General features: G+C 34.0%; 1 protein-coding gene across 1 annotated transcript in view; it reads left to right on the top strand.

Annotated features, from left to right (window-relative positions):
• Positions 1-17,083, top strand: part of LOC129533805 (neurofibromin-like) — a 170,391-nt gene extending 153,308 nt beyond the window's left edge. Inside the window, exons 15-18 of the mRNA XM_063706522.1 lie at positions 11,113-11,286; positions 11,728-11,850; positions 12,101-12,175; positions 16,962-17,083. Coding sequence (XP_063562592.1) covers positions 11,113-11,286; positions 11,728-11,850; positions 12,101-12,163 — 360 coding nt within the window. The 3' untranslated portion in view covers positions 12,164-12,175; positions 16,962-17,083. The remainder of the gene's footprint in view (positions 1-11,112; positions 11,287-11,727; positions 11,851-12,100; positions 12,176-16,961) is intronic.
• Positions 17,084-17,701: the final 618 nt, after the last annotated feature.

The raw sequence follows: 17,701 nt of genomic DNA, 5'->3' as shown, positions 1-17,701 counted from the left end.
TCAGCCTTGTTCCTTTTTGTCTCCTAGCTTTTTTGATCAGATCTCTCTTCCCAGAAGATATTACTCATTTTATGGAGATATAATTCACATACCATAAAATTTATGTTTTTGAAGTGTAAAATTCAGCGATTTTAGTACATTAACAAAGTTGTACAATCATCACCATTGTTTCTGTGCAGAACATTGTCATCTTCCCAAAAAGAAACCCGTTAGTAATCACTCCCTGTTCCTCTCGCCTCACTCGCAGCCCTTGGCAACCAGTAATCTAGTTTTTTCTCTATAGATTTACTTATTCTAAACTAGACATTTCATACAAATGGAATCATTCAGCATGTTACCTTTTTGTCTGGCGGGTGCCAAGATTTTTGAAGTATGCTTTTTAATTTTTTTCTGGTATTTTCTAGATTTAAAAGTTTAGATTTTTAAATCTTTCTGGATTAAAAAGATTTTTTGTTTTTTTGTTTTTTTTTTTGAGACTGAGTTTCACTCTTGTTGCCCAGGCTGGAGTGCAGTGGCACAATCTCTGCTCAGCGCAACCCCTGCCTCTCAGGTTCAAGTGATTCTCCTGCCTCAGCCTCCTGAGTAGCTGGAATTACAGGCATGCGCCACCACGCCCGGCTAATTTTGTATTTTTAGTAGAGATGGGGTTTCTCCATGCTGGTCAGGCTGGTCTCGAACTCCCGACCTCAGGTGATCTGCCTGCGTCATCCTCCCAAAGTGCTGGGATTACAGGCATGAGTCATTGCACCTAGCTAACAAATGTATTTTTTAAAATGTATTACAAAAAAAAAAAAATAGTTGGCCGTGGTGGCAGGCTCCTGTGATCCCAGCTACTCTGGAGGCTGAGCCGGGGAGAATTGCTTGAACCTGGGAGGTGGAGGTCACTGTGAGCTGAGATCATGGCACTGCACTCCAGCCTGGGCGACAGAGCGAGATTCCATCTCAAAAATAAACAAAAAGTAAAAAATAAAATAGTATTGTCACCCTTTTCTACTCACATTCCTTCTGAGCTGGTTAGTGTTATTGGCTGGGATGTATCCTTCCACTCACATCTATTTACCCATGTATTCAAATGCAACATATACGTACATAGGGTGGTGGTGGTGGTTGTGTTTTAAAATGAAATTCTTTTATGCACATTACTCTGCATCGTTATTTATCTAAGAAAATATTTTAGGTGTTCCTCAAAATAGTTGATAGAGATCTAACACATTCCTTTCAGTATTAGGTAACATTCTGTTACACTAATGAGCCTCATTTACTCAGCCATTTCACTGAATGGGTGGATATTCAGATGTTTTCAGTTTTTTGACACTATAGCTAAGCCTTAAGTAAATATCTTGTTCATATAGCCTTGTTAACTGATGCTCTTAATTCTATAGACTAGAATCTAAAAACTGGGGGTTCCTGTGTCAAGAACATTTGCATTTAAAATTTGTAATAGTTATTACTAGATTTACATTCCGCAATAGTTGCAGCAGGTCAGAGTTTCATCCCCACTGAATTGCCTATTTTCCTGCATTTTTTCAGGATTAGCTGTTGTTCAATCTTTAAAATTTTGCGACACTAATAAGGTAAGATAGTATCTCATCTCAGGTATTCTTACCTTCTCTTTCAGAGGTAAACTGTGTGATGTGATGGGTATGTTATTACCTTGATTGTGGTACTCATGTTAGAATGTATAAGTTTATCAGAACATCATGTTGTACACCTTAAATATATACAATTTTTATTTTTCAATCATACCTCAATAAAGCTGAAAAAATGCCATTCAGAAAGGAAGCAAACAGTAGATACTAGCATTAAAAATATGTTGTAAATTTTCAAGCATAGAATGATAACATAAGATTAGGAACAAGAATATGTGTATAGACTTAAACATTTATATCTGTGAATATTAATGCATAGATACAAATGTTGAAGGCAAGTTACAATCTTGAAGAAAATGAAAATTATTTTGTGTACCTATAATATGAAAATAAAAAATCACACAAAGGCATATACCTTCACTCAAGGATGTATACTCGAGTATACATATTATTTATAATAGCGCAAATTTGAAAACAGCCCAAATGTCCGTCAACTGGTGAATGAATAAACCAGTGGTGATGCTTTGAAAGTGTGGAATACTATTCAGCGATAAAAAGGAACTAAGTACTGACTTGGCAACGTGTGTAAATCTCAAAAATATTATGCTAAGCGAAAGAAGCCAGGCTCAAGAGATGACATACTATATGATTTCTTAAAACTTCTAGAGAAGACAAAATTCACGACAGAAAGCAGATCAGTGGATGCCAGGAGTGGGAGTTAGGGGAGGAAATTTATTGCAAAGGAGCAGTAGGAGATTGATTGTGGTGTTTGAAATGTTCTATGTCATGATCATGGTTGTGGTTACATGACTATTCTGAAAGTTCATATTTAATAAGTGATAAAAGAAAAAAGTATTAATGACTTAAACATTAATTTTCCAAATGAGAGCACTAATAAAAATTCTCAAATAAATGTTGAGAACAAAGATAGTATCTCATTGTAATTTTTATTCTTTTTAAGGTTAGCGAGGTTTGAAAACAGTTCATATGTTTCTTTGCCATTTGCATGTTTTCTTTTGCAGGTGTCTGTTGACTTCCTTTACCTATTATTCTGTTATGTTGCTTCCAGTTCCTTATGAATTTGTGGAACTTTTTGTATATTAAGAACAGTAATCCTACATTTTTAGTCTGTAAATGTTTTTCCAATCACCTGTTTCTTTTGACTATAGTATCTTTTTTAAAAAAGAAGTACTTGAAATGTACAAAGAATATAACAGTTCCCCATATTCCTATTAACATTTTTGTATTTTGCTCATCTTTTAATAAATTTATATATGTGTCCACGAAGAGTCAAACTCTATAAAATATTTTAAGAGATTTATTCTGAACTAAATACGAGTGACCATGGCGCATGACACAGCCCTCAGGAGGTCCTGAGAACATGTGCCCAAAGTGGTTGGGATACAGCTTGGTTTGATATATTTTAGGAAGGCATGAAACAGCAATCAGATACATTTAAGAAATACATTGGTTTGGTTTAGAAAGGTGGGACAACTCAAAGTGGGGGCTTCCAGGCCATAGGTAAATTTAAACGTTTTCTGGTTGACGGTTGAGTTTGTCTGAAGACTTGGGATTAATGGAAAGGAATGTCCAGGTTAAGATAAAGGATTGTGGAGACCAGGTTTTGTTGTGCAGAGGAATCTCTCAGCAGACTTCAGAGAGAGAGAAGGTTGTAAAATGTTTCTTATTAGACCTAAAAGGGTGCCTGGCTCTTAGTCGATTATCTCCTGGATCTGGAAAGGAAGGAAGGAAGGAAAACAAAGGGAAAAGGGGATTCTCTATAGAATGTGGATGTTTTTTCCCCACAGGAGACTTTGCACGGCAATTTCAAGGTATGGCAAGGAAATATATTTTGGGGCTAAATATTTTTTCCTTGTCTCATAATGTTATGCCAGAGTCAGATTGAAAAGTAAGTCACGATATATAGCGTCAAATAAAACCCATCTGATGAGAATTTATGGTTTGTAAGGCATGACTCCCTAGACCCCTTAGGTAGGAGTTTGGGCAAGTTAAAAAATCAGAGCTTAGTCCTCACATGGCTTTTAAAAATTTTGAATAAGTAATACTTCCATAAATTCTGACTTAATTACAAATCCCACTAATTTCTTTTTTTTCTTTTCCGGGGACAGCCACTGCAAAGGGTTAAATGTGTATTCTTCCAGTCTAGCTTCTACATTTTTATGAGGATGGGGAGCTAGACAGAGAAGTATATAGCTCAGTGTTTCTCAAAGTGTGGTCTTTAGACCAGCAGCGTCAGCGTCACCTGGAAACTGGTGAGAAATGCCAGTTCTTAGTTTCTAACTAAATACTTAGCTTCTCACTAAAAACAGCAGTTTTTATTAAGTGCTTCAGGTGATCGTGATGCACATTAAAGTTTGAGAACCATTGTTCATCTAGGTCATCGTCTTTAACTGCTGTATGGTGTTCCCCAAATTGAATATACCCTTTTTTTAAAAAGAGACTAAGTCTTGCTATTATGTTGCCCAGGCTGGTCTCAAACTTCTGGGCCTATGGGATCTTCTTCCACCTCAGCCTTCAGATAGCTACAGCTATAAGCATGCACCACCGTACCCAGCTTGAATGTGCCATATTTTAAATTCCATGTTGTCAAGCATTTAAGTTACTTTCCTTTAAAAAATTAACGTTAATGCAAAGGAAACAACTGGCAGAGCGAAAAGACAACCCACAGGATGGGAGAAAATATTTGCCACGTATGTATCCAGCAGAGGATTAATATCTAGAATATACAAGGAACTCTGACATCTCAACAGCAAAAAAAAAAAAAAAAAATTAAAAAATGGGCAAATGACCTGAATGGACATTTCTTAAAAGAAGACAGACACATGACCAACAGGTATATTTTTTAAAAAAGCTCGACATCAGTAGTCATCAGGGAAATGCAAATCAAAACCACAGTGAGATATCATCTCACCCCAGTTAGAATGGCTACTATTAAAAAGACAAAAAATAGCAAATGCTGGCAAAGGTGTGGAGATAAGTGAACTCTTAAATGTGGCTAGCGGGAATGTAAACTAGTACAGCCACTATGGAGAACAGTGTGAAGGTTCCTCAAAAAACTGCAAATAGAACTACCATGTGATCCAACAATTCATTATTGGATATTTATCCAGAGGAAGGGAAATCAGTATATTGAAGAGACATCTGTACCCCCATGTTTGTTGCAGCACTATTCACAATAGCCAAGATATGGAATCATCCTAAGTATGTAACAACAGATGAATGCATAAAGAAAATGTGGTATATATACACAATGGAATAGTATTCAGCCATAAAAAAAATGAAATTCTGTATTTTGAGGCACGTGGATTGAATTAGAGGACATTATATTAAGTGAAATAAGCCAGGGACAGAACATTAAACACTGCGTGTTCTTATTCATACGCGGAAGCTAAAAAAAAAGTTGATCTCATAGAAGTAAAAAGTAGAACAGAATACTACAGGCTGGGAAGGATAGGGTGCGGGGAGGGTAGGGAGCGATTTCTTAAAGGATTCAAAATTACAACTAGATAGGAAGAGTAAGTTCTAGTGTTGTATACCACTGTAAGATGGCTGTAATTAACAATATGTTACACAGTTTCAAAGAGCTAGGAGGAGGATGTTGAATGTTCCCAGCACAAAGAAATGGTAAGAGATGATGGGTATGCTAATTACCTTGATTTGATCTCTGTATAGCTATGAAAACGTTACTATGTTCTTCATAAATATTAATACATCAAAAAATTTAAAATTAATAATGAAGAAAAGATAAAGGGCCCTGAACTCTAGTTTTAGAGCTGAATTGTATCCAGTCAGATAGCTTCGATGTTACTTAAATGTTCACTTGAAATTTGGAGCTGAAATATATTTAGAAATCTTTACTTTTAGTATGTTCATTTGTGTGTGTGTGAGGTAAACTTGGTTGGCTATTGGCAAATATACTGGGTAGTTGCTTAATAAAACATTTCCTTCCAGTGCTTCAGCTTTCTGATGCTTAGAAAATACGTATATTTAACATAATACGCATTATCACTTTTGAAAGTAACTAATTATTCTAACAGTTATTTGTGCCAAATTAGTAATGTGAATTTGGGAACTATCAGTCTTTTCTATGGCCTGGAATAATTTAAATAATAGAAATTATCTGATTAGATAGAAATCATTGTAAAATCATCAAGGTTAGAAGCTGTTAAGATTTCCTTTGACTTTTGCTTATCATTAGTTGTAAAGAAAAAAATAAATTGACATAATGGAAATTTTCACTGTACATCAGGAAGGGAATTCAGTGGAAAAGTAAGCTTGCTATTCACTCTTGACCTTCAGTTTATACTTTTTTTCCTAAGTCAAGTACTGCTACTGGTTTCTTATGCTATTTCTAGAACTAGCCTATCTGTCTATTGCCTATTTAAAATAACTCATTAATCACCTTTTATTTGAGCTCCCTTATGGATCTGTGTAGTTTTTCTGTGTCTTTTTAAAATTTTGTATGCGGTAAAATACACATAACATAAAATTTACCATCATAGCCATTTTTAAGCATACAGTTTAGTAGCACTATCTTTCACATCGTTGTGCAATCAATCTCCAAAACCTTTTCATCTTGCAAAACAAATTCTGTATCTATTAAACAGCTCTCCGTTCTTCCCTACCCTCAGCTCCTGGCAACCGTCCTTTTACTTTCTGTCTTTCTGAATTTGACCACCTCATATAAGTGGACTCATACAGTATTTGTCTTTTTGATATGGGCTTATTTTACTTAGCATAATGTCCTACAGTTCCATTCATGTTGCCTTGAAAGACAGGATTTCATTCTTTTTTCATGGCTGAAATAGTATTCATCCATGTTTTAGCATGTCAGGATTTCCTTCCTCTTTAAGGCTGAGTGATACATTCCGTTGTATGTATATACCGACATTTTATTTATCTAAATTTATCTGCCAATGGATTTTTCAGTTGTTTCCACCTTTTGGCTATTATCAATAATGCTACTGTGAACATGGGTGTACAAATAACTTCAAGACCCTGCTTTTAATTCTTCTGAATATATATCCAGAAGTGCAATTGCTGGATCATATGGTTATTTTATTTTTGATTTTTTGAAGAATTTCTGTTGTTTTTAAAGTCACTTTTGATGGTGTGTTCTTTGCTAGAAAATATATATTTCAATTTTATCAGTGCAGAGTTGTATATAATACTTACATATTTTACTTGTACAATTATATAAAGGTTATATTATATTTCCATATTCTCATATAATTATCTTTAGTATCCATGTTTGTTACCGTTTACTCATTTCTCTTTCCTCGTTCATGTTTACTATTTTATTGGTCTTTAAAACCTAGGCTTTGATTTTGTTTCCTAGCATTTAAATTTTTCTGTTTCATTAATTTTAGCTTTCATTTTATTTATACTGTTATTTCTTGAGGCAATGGCTTGGTTCATCTATTTGCAGTTTTTAAAAAAACTGTGAAGTATTTGTAAGGCTCTAAATTTTATTTTATTTTTTAGTTATAGGAATTTTTAATATATTCTGGTTATTCATCCCTTATGAGATACATTATTTGCAAGTATTTTCTCCCACTCTGTGGATTGTTGTTTCATCTTCTTGATAGTGTCCTTTGATACACAGAAGTTTTTATTTTGATGAAGTCCAGTTTCTCTGTTTTTTCTTTTGTTGCCTGTGCTTTTTTGGTATCTTATACAGGAAATCTTTGCCAAATCCAATGTTGAAAATATTTTTTTTCCTATATTTTCTTCTAGGAGTTTTATAGCTTTACTGTTAAGTTTTGGTCTTTGATCTATTTTGAGTTCATTTTTGTATATGATGTAAGAAAAGGGTCCATCTTCTTTCTTTTGCATGTGGATAATCAGTTTTCCTAGCATCATTTGTTGAAAAGACCATCCTTTCTCTATTGAATGGTCTTAGCACCTTTGTCAAAAATTGGTCATATATGTGAGGGTTTCTTTCTAGGCTCTCTATTCCATTGGTCTGTATGACTGTGCTTATGCTAGTACCACATTGTTTTGATTACTGTAGCTTTGTAGTAAGTTTTCAAATAAGAAGTGTGAGTTCTCCAACTTTATTCTTTTTCAAGATAGTTTTGACTATTATGCAGCTCTTTTGAGATTCCATATGAATTTTAGGATGAGTTTTTCTTTTTTTTTTTTTTTTGAGATGGAGTCTCGTTCTGTCGCCCAGGCTGGAGTACAGTGGCATGATCTCAGCTCACTACAAGCTCCGCCTCCCAGGGTCACACCATTTTACTGCCTCAGCCTCCGAAGTAGCTGGGACTACAGGCGCCCGCCACCACGCCCGGCTAATTTTTTTTGTATTTTTAGTAGAAACGGGGTTTCACCAAGTTAGACAGGATGGTCTCCATCTCCTGACCTCGTGATCTGCCCGCCTCAGCCTCCCAAAGTGCTAGGATTACAGGCGTGAGTCACTGTGCCTGGCCTTTTTTTTTTTTTGGAAAGAAATACCATTGGGATTTTGATAGAGATTGCACTGAATCTGTGTATTGCTTTGGGTAATATTGTTACCTTAACAATCTAGGAACGTGGGCTATCTTTCCATTTATTTATGTTTAATTTCTTTCAGCAATGTTTTGTAGTTTTTTATTAAGTTTTTCACCTCCTTGATTAATTCCTATATATTTTATTTTGGATGCTATCATAAGTGGAATTGTTTTCTTAATTTCCTTTTTGTGTTTTTCATTGCTAATGTTTAGAAATCCAGCTGATTTTTGTGTGCTGATTTTGTATTCTGTGACTTTGAATTTATTAGCTCTAACAGCTTGTTCTTGGTGTGTATGTGTCATCTTTAGGGATTTCTACATATATATCATCTGTGAATAGTCATAGTTTTGCTTCTTTCTGTCCAATTTCAATGAGTTTTCCATCTTTTTCTTGCCTACTTGCTCTGTCCAGAATTTCTAGTATTATGCCAAATAGAAGAAGAAAAAGTGGGCATCCTAATCCTGTTCCTGATCTTAGGGGAAAAACTTTCAACCTTTCACTATTGAGTATGTCGTTAGCTATTGGTTTTTAATATATGGCTTTTATGATGTTGAGGAAATTTCCTTCTATTCCTAGCTTGAGTGTTTTTTTATCATAAAAGGTGTTGAACTTTGTCAAGTGGTTTCTCTGTATTGATTCAGATGATCATGTGGAGTTTCTTCTTCATTCTATTAATGTGGTATATTACATTGATTTTTTCATTGTTGAATCATCTTGTGCTCCTGGAGTAAGTTTCACTTGGTCATGGTGTGCCATCCTTTTAATAAGCTGCTGATTTTGTTGAGTTTTTCATCAATATTCCTAAGGTGTATTAGTCTGTAGTTTTCTTGTAGTATTTTTGTCTGGCTTTGGTATCAGGGTAATGTTGGACCATAGAACTAATGAAGCGAAGTGTTCCCTTCTCTTTAATATTTTGGAAGTGTTTGAGAAGCATTCTTTAAATGTTGGGTGGAATCAACCAGTGAAAGCTATCTGGTCCTGGCCTTTTCTTTGGAAGCTTTGTGATTTCTGCTTTAATCCCTCTTTACTAGTTATAGTTCTATTTAGATTTTCTGTTTCCTCATGAGTTAGTTTTGGTAGATTGTGTGTTTGTAGAAATTTGTCCATTTTGTCCAGGTTATCCAAATTGTTGGCATACAGTTTTACATAGTATCGTCTCATAATTCTTTTTATTTTTGCAAAATCAGTAGTGTCACCACTTTTTTGTGTGGGCGGGGGTCGGGGGGGGATAGAGTCTTGCTCTTTCGCACGGGCTGGAGTGCAGTGACAAGATCTTGGCTCACTGCAACCTCCACTTCTTGGGTTCAAGTGATTCTCGTGCTTCAGCTTCCCTAGTAGCTGGGACTACGGGCGTGCACCACCATGCCTGTGTAATTTTTGTCTTCTTTACAGTAGAGACGGGGGTTTTACCATGTTGGTCAGGCTGGTCTTAAACTCCTGACCTCAAGTGATTCGCCTGCCTTGGCTTCCCAAAGTGCTGGGATTACAGGCATGAGCCACTGCATCTGGCCATGTCACCACTTTCATATCTGACTTTAGTAATTTGGTGTTCTTTCTCTCTGTCTCTCTTTTATTTATTTATTTTTTTGTTAACCGATCTAGCTAGAGTTTTGTTGACTTTTTCAAAGAATCAGCTTCTGGTTTTGTAATTTTTCTCCATTGTTTTTCTGTTCTCTGTTTTCACTCTGATTTTTATTATTTTCTTTCTTCTGCTAGCTTTGGTGTAGTTTACTCTTTTTCTAGTTCCTTGAGGTATATGGTTAGGTTATTGAATGAGAAGTTTCTTATTTTTTGATGTAAATGTTTACAGCTTTACATTTTTCTTTTAGCCCTGCATTCACTGCATCCTATAAGTTTTAGTATGTTGTGTTTTTGTTTTCATTTGTCTCACGTTGGTTTCAAATTTCCTTTGTGATTTTTTCCTTTGATCTATTAGTTAACATTCACAAATTTTCACATATTTGTGAATTTTTTAGTTTTTTATCTGCTGTTGGGTTTTCATTTCCATTATGATCACAAAACATACTTTGTATGATTTCCATTTCTTTAAATATATTAAGACTTATTTTGTAGCCTAACATATGGTCTGTTTTGGAGAATGTTCCATGTACACTTGAGAAGAATATATTATGCTGGTGTTGGGTGAGTTTAGTTTTTGACATGTTACATTTGAGCATTCATTTAGGAGAAAAGCCAAGGGAAGACATTTGTTAATGAACTGTAAAGAGGGGTTGACATCACAAGAGTAGGTAATTTTTTTTGAGAAACAAATTTAGAGCAACAGAACAGCCTTGAATATATTCTTATTTAGAAGGCTGAAGGTTGAATATAACCTGGAGTGTTAGAAAAGGGTGGAACAGTTTATCATAGACCAGAGCCAAGATAGTATAATATTTAGACTTTAAATATCAAAAAGAAGATATGATCAGCTGAATTCAAAGTTGAAGACTAAGCGTGGTGACTCATGCCTGTAATCCTAGCACTTTGGGAGGCCAAGGCAAAAGGATCACTTGAGCCCAGGGGTTCAAGACCAGCTTGGCCAACATGGTGAAATCCTGTCTCTACTAAAAATACAAAAATTAGCCAGGCATGGTGGCAGGCGCCTGTAAACCCAGCTACTCTGGAGGCTGAGGTGGGAGAATCGCTTCAACCCCAGGAGGCAGAGGTTACAATGAGCCGAGATCGTGCCTTTGCGCTCCAGCCTGGGCAACAGAGGAAGACACCATCTTGGGACAAAAAGAAAAAGTTCAGAAAACAGCTTGTTTGGGAAGGACTGTTTTTTGTATTCCTTTAATAATTCAATAAAGAAAATAGAAAAAGGTTTTTTTTTAATTTGAGAAACATTTAAATGATGACCACTACTTAAATTATGAAATTGAAAACCACAAATAGAAATTAAGCATTCTTTATAGTATGAGTTTTAGAGGCTGTTAATTTGCTATAATATTAGGTACATCTGGAATAGAAGAAACTTCATATATTATCTTATTGCTATATTTGCATTCTGTAGAAGTTATTTCTGGACAGTCTACGAGAAGCTCTTGCTGGCCATGGAGGAAGTAGGCAGCTGACAGAAAGTGCCGCAATTGCCTGTGTCAAACTGTGTAAAGCAAGTACTTACATCAGTTGGGAAGATAACTCTGTCATTTTCCTACGTGTTCAGTCCATGGTGGTTGATCTTAAGGTAACATGCTTATTCTTTCTCTACTACAAACTTTAAGAAAATTAAATGAATTTTCTAGCATAAGTATTATGTCAAAGATAATTGCAAACATTAAAGTTCTGATTCTTCGTTGATAAGTTCATAGGACTTGCTTTTGTTGTTACTGTGTTCATCAGCCTAAATGGACTGAGAATATGAAGAAAACACCATTTTCTTAAATGAGCATAAATATACAGACTTGGGTTTAAAATAATTTGGCAATTAGGGCCTGAAAGGAACCTATATATGGTATACGAGGAATTGTATTAGACTGATGAACCACAGTATGGGTGCTTTGTGCTTCTTCTGGCAGCTGGATTTTACTGCCATTTGTGTGGGTAATGTGTTGATGTTATTACATGTTAGTAAAGAAATACTGCATGGGTATTTAAAGGCTTTTGTTTTCTGTTGGGATTTTTATAGAACCTGCTTTTTAATCCAAGTAAGCCGTTCTCAAGAGGCAGTCAGCCTGCAGATGTGGATCTAATGATTGACTGCCTTGTTTCTTGCTTTCGTATAAGCCCTCACAACAACCAACACTTTAAGGTGAGAGCATTGGTTTTTATCTAACTGTATTTACTGACGCTGTTATCCTTTATAAACAAAAAGACTATAGAGATTAATAGGTTCACTTTTATCTGTATTTCTCACTATTATGTATTGATGTTCGTTTCAAGACCTTAAAAACTTAGTGTTTTTTTTTAAACTTTCTATTTGCTGTTCTTTTTGGCTTCATTTGTATTACTGAGTATTTTTCTCATAGAAATAATCTGCTATTTTTTTTCTTTTTCTATAGATCTGCCTGGCTCAGAATTCACCTTCTACATTTCACTGTGTGCTGGTAAATTCAGTCCATTGAATCATCAGCAATGTAAGTCCAAAAGATATTGCTAAATTACTAAAAAAACTTTTTCTTTCTTTTCTTTCTTTTCTTTGCAATTTCTTTTTAAGAAATGCACTCCTGGTTTTCAAAAAGGTTCTGAATTTAGATGTATGAAATAGGAAAATTTCTCCACAGTGATTCTATTTGATAATTGATAAATATTTGTATTTTTCATATTAAGTCTTGTCCGAAGGGACCATATTAAGGAAGATGGAGTTAATAAGATGCTTTGGAAAGATTAAATCTAAAACGTTTTATTCAGATCAGAAGCCCTTGAGAAAAATGTCACTGAAAATACAATTTAAAATTTTCATGCCAAAGCTTTTCAAACATATTATTTGAATACTCTTAGTCCTTTTACAGCATTTGATACATTGACTTGCCACCTTACCATTTAAGTTAAAAGTAATAGTATTTATGTTGTAGTCTAGTATAGCACATTGACAAAATGATGGGACTATATTTGATGGTACTTTTAAATCTTTTGATCCTAAATTCATTCATAGTGTAAAATTTCATTTTTCTTAAACAAAATGAAATATTAACATACTTTAAAGTAGGTATTCACAAGATACAAAAGCATATCAGACAAAGTAAGTGAAATCATTAAAAGGTACTTGCGAAACCTTCAACTCTGTCTGACGTGGAGACATTAAATAGACAGCAAAACTTTATCAGATTTGGACTGTGGATTTTTAAAATTCTGTTCTTGTAATTATGAACAACCCTATTTTGAAAGTTTTCAGGTGTTATTTTCCATTGTTCCACTTTTATCAAATGATACTCACATTTATGGGTAAATTGGTTGATGCTTTCCTTCCTTAAAGGAGGCTGTAATCATTGATAACTTAGTATATTTGACCTGTTTATAATCAAATCCCATTTTAAGACTGCCTCTGGTGAGTTGAAAATAACCCTTCACCTGATTTGCCCTGGATGTTGTATTTATTTAAAATAAATACTGCCCATATTCTATCCATTCCTGCAGTGGAAAATTAACTATTGATAAAGCTATTTGGTGACACATTTAATTTTTCTCAGCAGGAGTTTAGTGAGCATTTTGGGAGGACAGTCCTTTGTTGTGCAGGATGCCTTGGGCATTGCAGGACCTTTAACATCTCTGGCCTCATTTCATTAAATGCCAGTTGTGCTGCATCTCCCCATCCCTAGTCATTATGAACAAATAAACATGCCTGAGGGAATGATACCTCCTCCCTTAGTTGAGTATCACTGAGTTAAATTGTAGGTGAAAGTAACATTGAATATGCTTTGTTCCAAAAGGGAAAGTTTAATGAAGATTGTAAATAAGGTATGTTTGTATTAAAAACTTTAAAAAAAATCACCGTACTTTTGTCAGCATAATGAGCCAGGGCATTGTACCTTCAAGGTTTACTTTCAAGGCCATTAAAAAAAAAAAAGATGATTTCCCCCCTCAAGTTTATGTGTAACTCAGAAATAAGACATTACTGCTTTTTTCCGCTGTGGCTCAGAACACTAAAAATATTCAGAGTGGATAGCTTTGCATAAATGCTTAAAATTTGTATATAATAAACCCAAATATATACTTTTTTGATACTTTGTGGCTAGTTACTTTAATTGTGAAATATTTTTGTCTACAACTGACTACATAGAGCACTTTGAAGCATGGACTTGGCACTGCTGTAAGTGGCTGAGCTGCTCCTTTCTGGGTTCCAAGCATGCCTGGAGTGGTGCTTCATGCATGCCTCAGTGTACTTGGTGAAAGTGGCTGTGCATCCTCTTCTACTCTAATGAGCACTGCATGTGTGGAGGGTGGAGTGTGTCTGTATCAGAGATCAAGTTATACGAAAATCTGTTTTTATAAAGAAAAAAACTACATCGACTAATTTTTAAATATTAATTATCAATAACTTTTCAATGAAATAGCTTGAAAAGGAACATAAATATTAGTTCAAAGTATCTTTTTAAATTATGCCTTGGGTAGTGACACTTTATTATTATAGATAGCATGGGAAATTGTTTCTCGTTAGGATATTTTGCCCCTTGGTTTGAGGCTAATCGCTATTGAATCTGAAGTACTCTTTTGGTTGAAAAGGACTATTTATAAAGTGAATATACAAATTTATGAGATTGCCTATTTTAGAGTTTCATTGAAGACATTTATTATGGCAATATTTTTGTCTTGAAAAATCACAGGAAATTATTCTTAGATATGTGGACTTCTGATCTTAAATTCATTCATAGTGTAAATTTTTTTTCTAATGATTCTTGGTTCAGTGTACCTCATAAGTTCTCTTCTCCCATGGTTCTTTAGCCAGTCCACACATTTTTTTTTAAAGCATCACATTCTCAAATAAGATAAAAGTTTTACTGATGTGTATTGAGGGTTTGTGTAGAAGTAGTAAGGTGTTTGGAGTTCTACTTTTGTGAAACATACTCATACTCAGTTCATAAGTACTGAGTTTAGATCTAAAATATTCTAGTGTTTCTTCTTAGAAAATCTTAGAATATATCCACTATTTGATTCTTATTATAATGCAGGTTCCTAGCAGTTGCTAAAATAGCAGTTGTACCGTCATCTTTTTTATTATGATGTGCCATAAGAGATGAATTATAGTTGTAAGATCTATGTTATATGCATAATCTTCATAGACTTCCTTTAGGTTAAATTAGATATGTAATTGGGAAATTTAAAAAGTAATATACACACTTATGAACCAGTTATCTTAGCCATCACTGGTACATGCTATAGCTGGTATATTACTTATTTCTGTTTTTTTCCTTACGACAATTTATCGTAATTTACATATGGATAGTTCACATACTGAAAATGAGATGATTTCTTTCTACTGAGAGGTTGTAGTTGAAAGGAATTATTTCCAAGGCATTTGAAAATTATTTAAATCTCTTGAGGAATTGCCACGTAGTTTGTCCATATCATGTTAAGTGTTGCCATTTGGCTATAAACATGGTATTTCCAAGGAAAAAAAGAGTAAGTCTACTTTAATTGACTGGTGTTCAGGAAGGGCACATTTAGTAACTGCTCAAAATACTAAACTTTTTTGCCAACCACATGATGTCTAGTTTTTCATGCTTATTTTATTTGAAAATGTATATTTTACTTTAAAATGAATATATTATGAAAAATGAAAACTATGAAAATTACTAAATCTTAAGCCTGAAGTTATTTTATATGGTGCACCTGGTACCACAATACAGTTTCAAAAGCTATTAAAAAAAGACACAGTAATTTGAATAGGATGTTGTATGGGATGCCTTTCTTAATCAGTTTCTGACAAGATCTTATGAGATGTGTTGGGTAGGGAAGACCCTTCACTCAGTGACTTTGTTATTATTCAGCTTTTTGTTACTTTAGGCTGATTAACACAAGCTGTATAATTTAGTAAGTATAAGAAATCAAGTTGCATTGGTTGCTTTGGGCAAGTCAAAGTTGCTGAGAGTTGGAGGAATCCATTATACTATCAGACTAAAAATTGATCATTTGTAGGAACTAGATTAAATAAAGTAGGAGTTGAGGGAAAAATGTAAACAACCATACTGTCCCAAAAAAGCATTTCTTCCCTCCCAGTTTTGGGATTCCTCCCTGAATGAGTTCAGTATTCAAAATGTGTATCATAAGTTGGTTTTATATTTTACTATCCGGTGAACAGGATTTGTAATCCACAGTTTGGGTTAAGGTAATATAACTTGATGCTATTCAAAATATTCTGAGAATTCCAAGTGAAGAAATTAAAATGTCAAGACTTCAATTAGCTTAGTTTTGAATAAGAAAAAATGTGGGAATGAGATGTGAGAGATGTGAGGCTATTCAATCTCTCTTATCTACAATTTGAATGTATTATTGTTCCAGATATTTTTTATCAACATCTGGAGTATTATAAATTAGAAGCCTGCATTTTAGGTCATTTAATGCATACTCTACATATGTAGTGAAAATTCATCCAGTCAGTTTTGTATTAAATGATAGACTTTAAAGATACAGTGATTTTCACAATTGTCATTTTTTAATAATATATCAAATCTTTCATTTTAAAGTTAAAGATATACTTCCAAATAAAATAGGCCCTAAAAAGTAGACATCAGAGCTAAACAGGTTAAATTGAAATAGAAAATACATAAAATAATTGTTTAAAAAATATTTCACTAGGATCAGTTTGTCTTTGTTTATGGTAATTGTTAGTCTCCCATGTATCATGTCATCATTGCATATCAATTTAAGATTATAGGTTTACTTAATAGTTTTATTTCATTTACTGATTTCATGTTGTAATTATCATTGTTGTCTGTAAACATATAAGTAATGGTTTTCCACATACACTTTTAATACGGTATTGAACCACTAATCACTTTTAAAGCTTTGATAATAGCATTCTTACCTGGGAAAATATATGCCATGTATGCATGTGTTGCAGAAATTGTAAAACATTAAACTTAAAAAAAATAAAAGAAGAAGATTGGCTACAGATTAGCTCTCTGAAGACTTTATTTTTCAAATTCACTGGCTTATCATTGAGAAAAGATTGTCTCACATGCACATGCTCCTGAAGTGGGCAATTTGTCTCATGCCCACTATTATGTTTTATAATATAATATATATGAGTTAGTGTTTGAATTAAAGACATTGTTTGAAGACTTTGGAAATCATGTTGTGTGTTTGCATGGTCTTAGAAAGTTCCCGACAAAAGGATAACACTTAAAACTACAGTGATAAACAGAGCATACAATTCATGTAATTTTGTACTTTTTCTTCCTTATGGTCTTTGTTTTTTTCTAGTCGGCATTGGATTGGTGGCCTAAGATTGATGCTGTGTATTGTCACTCGGTTAAACTTCGAAATATGTTTGGTGAAACACTTCATAAAGCAGTGCAAGGTTGTGGAGCACATCCAGCAATACGAATGGCACCGGTAAGATAAATCACGAATTTTGAATCTCACCTCCTTTCTATTGCATTTTTTTAGTGTCTTTATCCCATTCCTGCTGCTTTGGTTACTTTAGAGAATTGAATGGGTCCTTCATTTCCTCTAAATGTTGTGGTATGTTGTATATAGGATATTGTTGAATACTAGATTATAATGTTTGTTTTCCACTGTTTCCATGAGTTGAACTTAACTTTTCTTAGATAAATTTTCTCACAAAACACTGAAAGTCTTAATGAATGTCACCTTTTTTTTCTGTTTTCAAAGTTTTTTTTTTCTCTTTAAAACTTTTGAACGAAAATATTTTGATTAGCTTCTCACATTTTGGGGATGAGTAAGGGAAGCTGACTCCTGGGTTAGAGTGAATGTTGCTGCTAATGCACATTTTAGCTCATTGGATGGTGGCTATTACACATAGGAAACGAATAAAATTTAGAGTTTTTGTATTTAAAATAAGAATATTTTATATTTCAACAAATATGCCTTGAGGTTTTACAAATGACAGGAACTTTGATACTGACATTTGACTCTAAACTTAATAAAAAGCAGACTTAAAATTGGGTGTTCTCACAGATTATTACTCTTAATATGGAATT

This window comes from Gorilla gorilla, chromosome 4 (assembly GCF_029281585.2).
Source record: "Gorilla gorilla gorilla isolate KB3781 chromosome 4, NHGRI_mGorGor1-v2.1_pri, whole genome shotgun sequence".
Classification (NCBI taxonomy): domain Eukaryota; kingdom Metazoa; phylum Chordata; class Mammalia; order Primates; family Hominidae; genus Gorilla; species Gorilla gorilla.
This window is presented reverse-complemented; position numbering and strand designations above follow the sequence as displayed.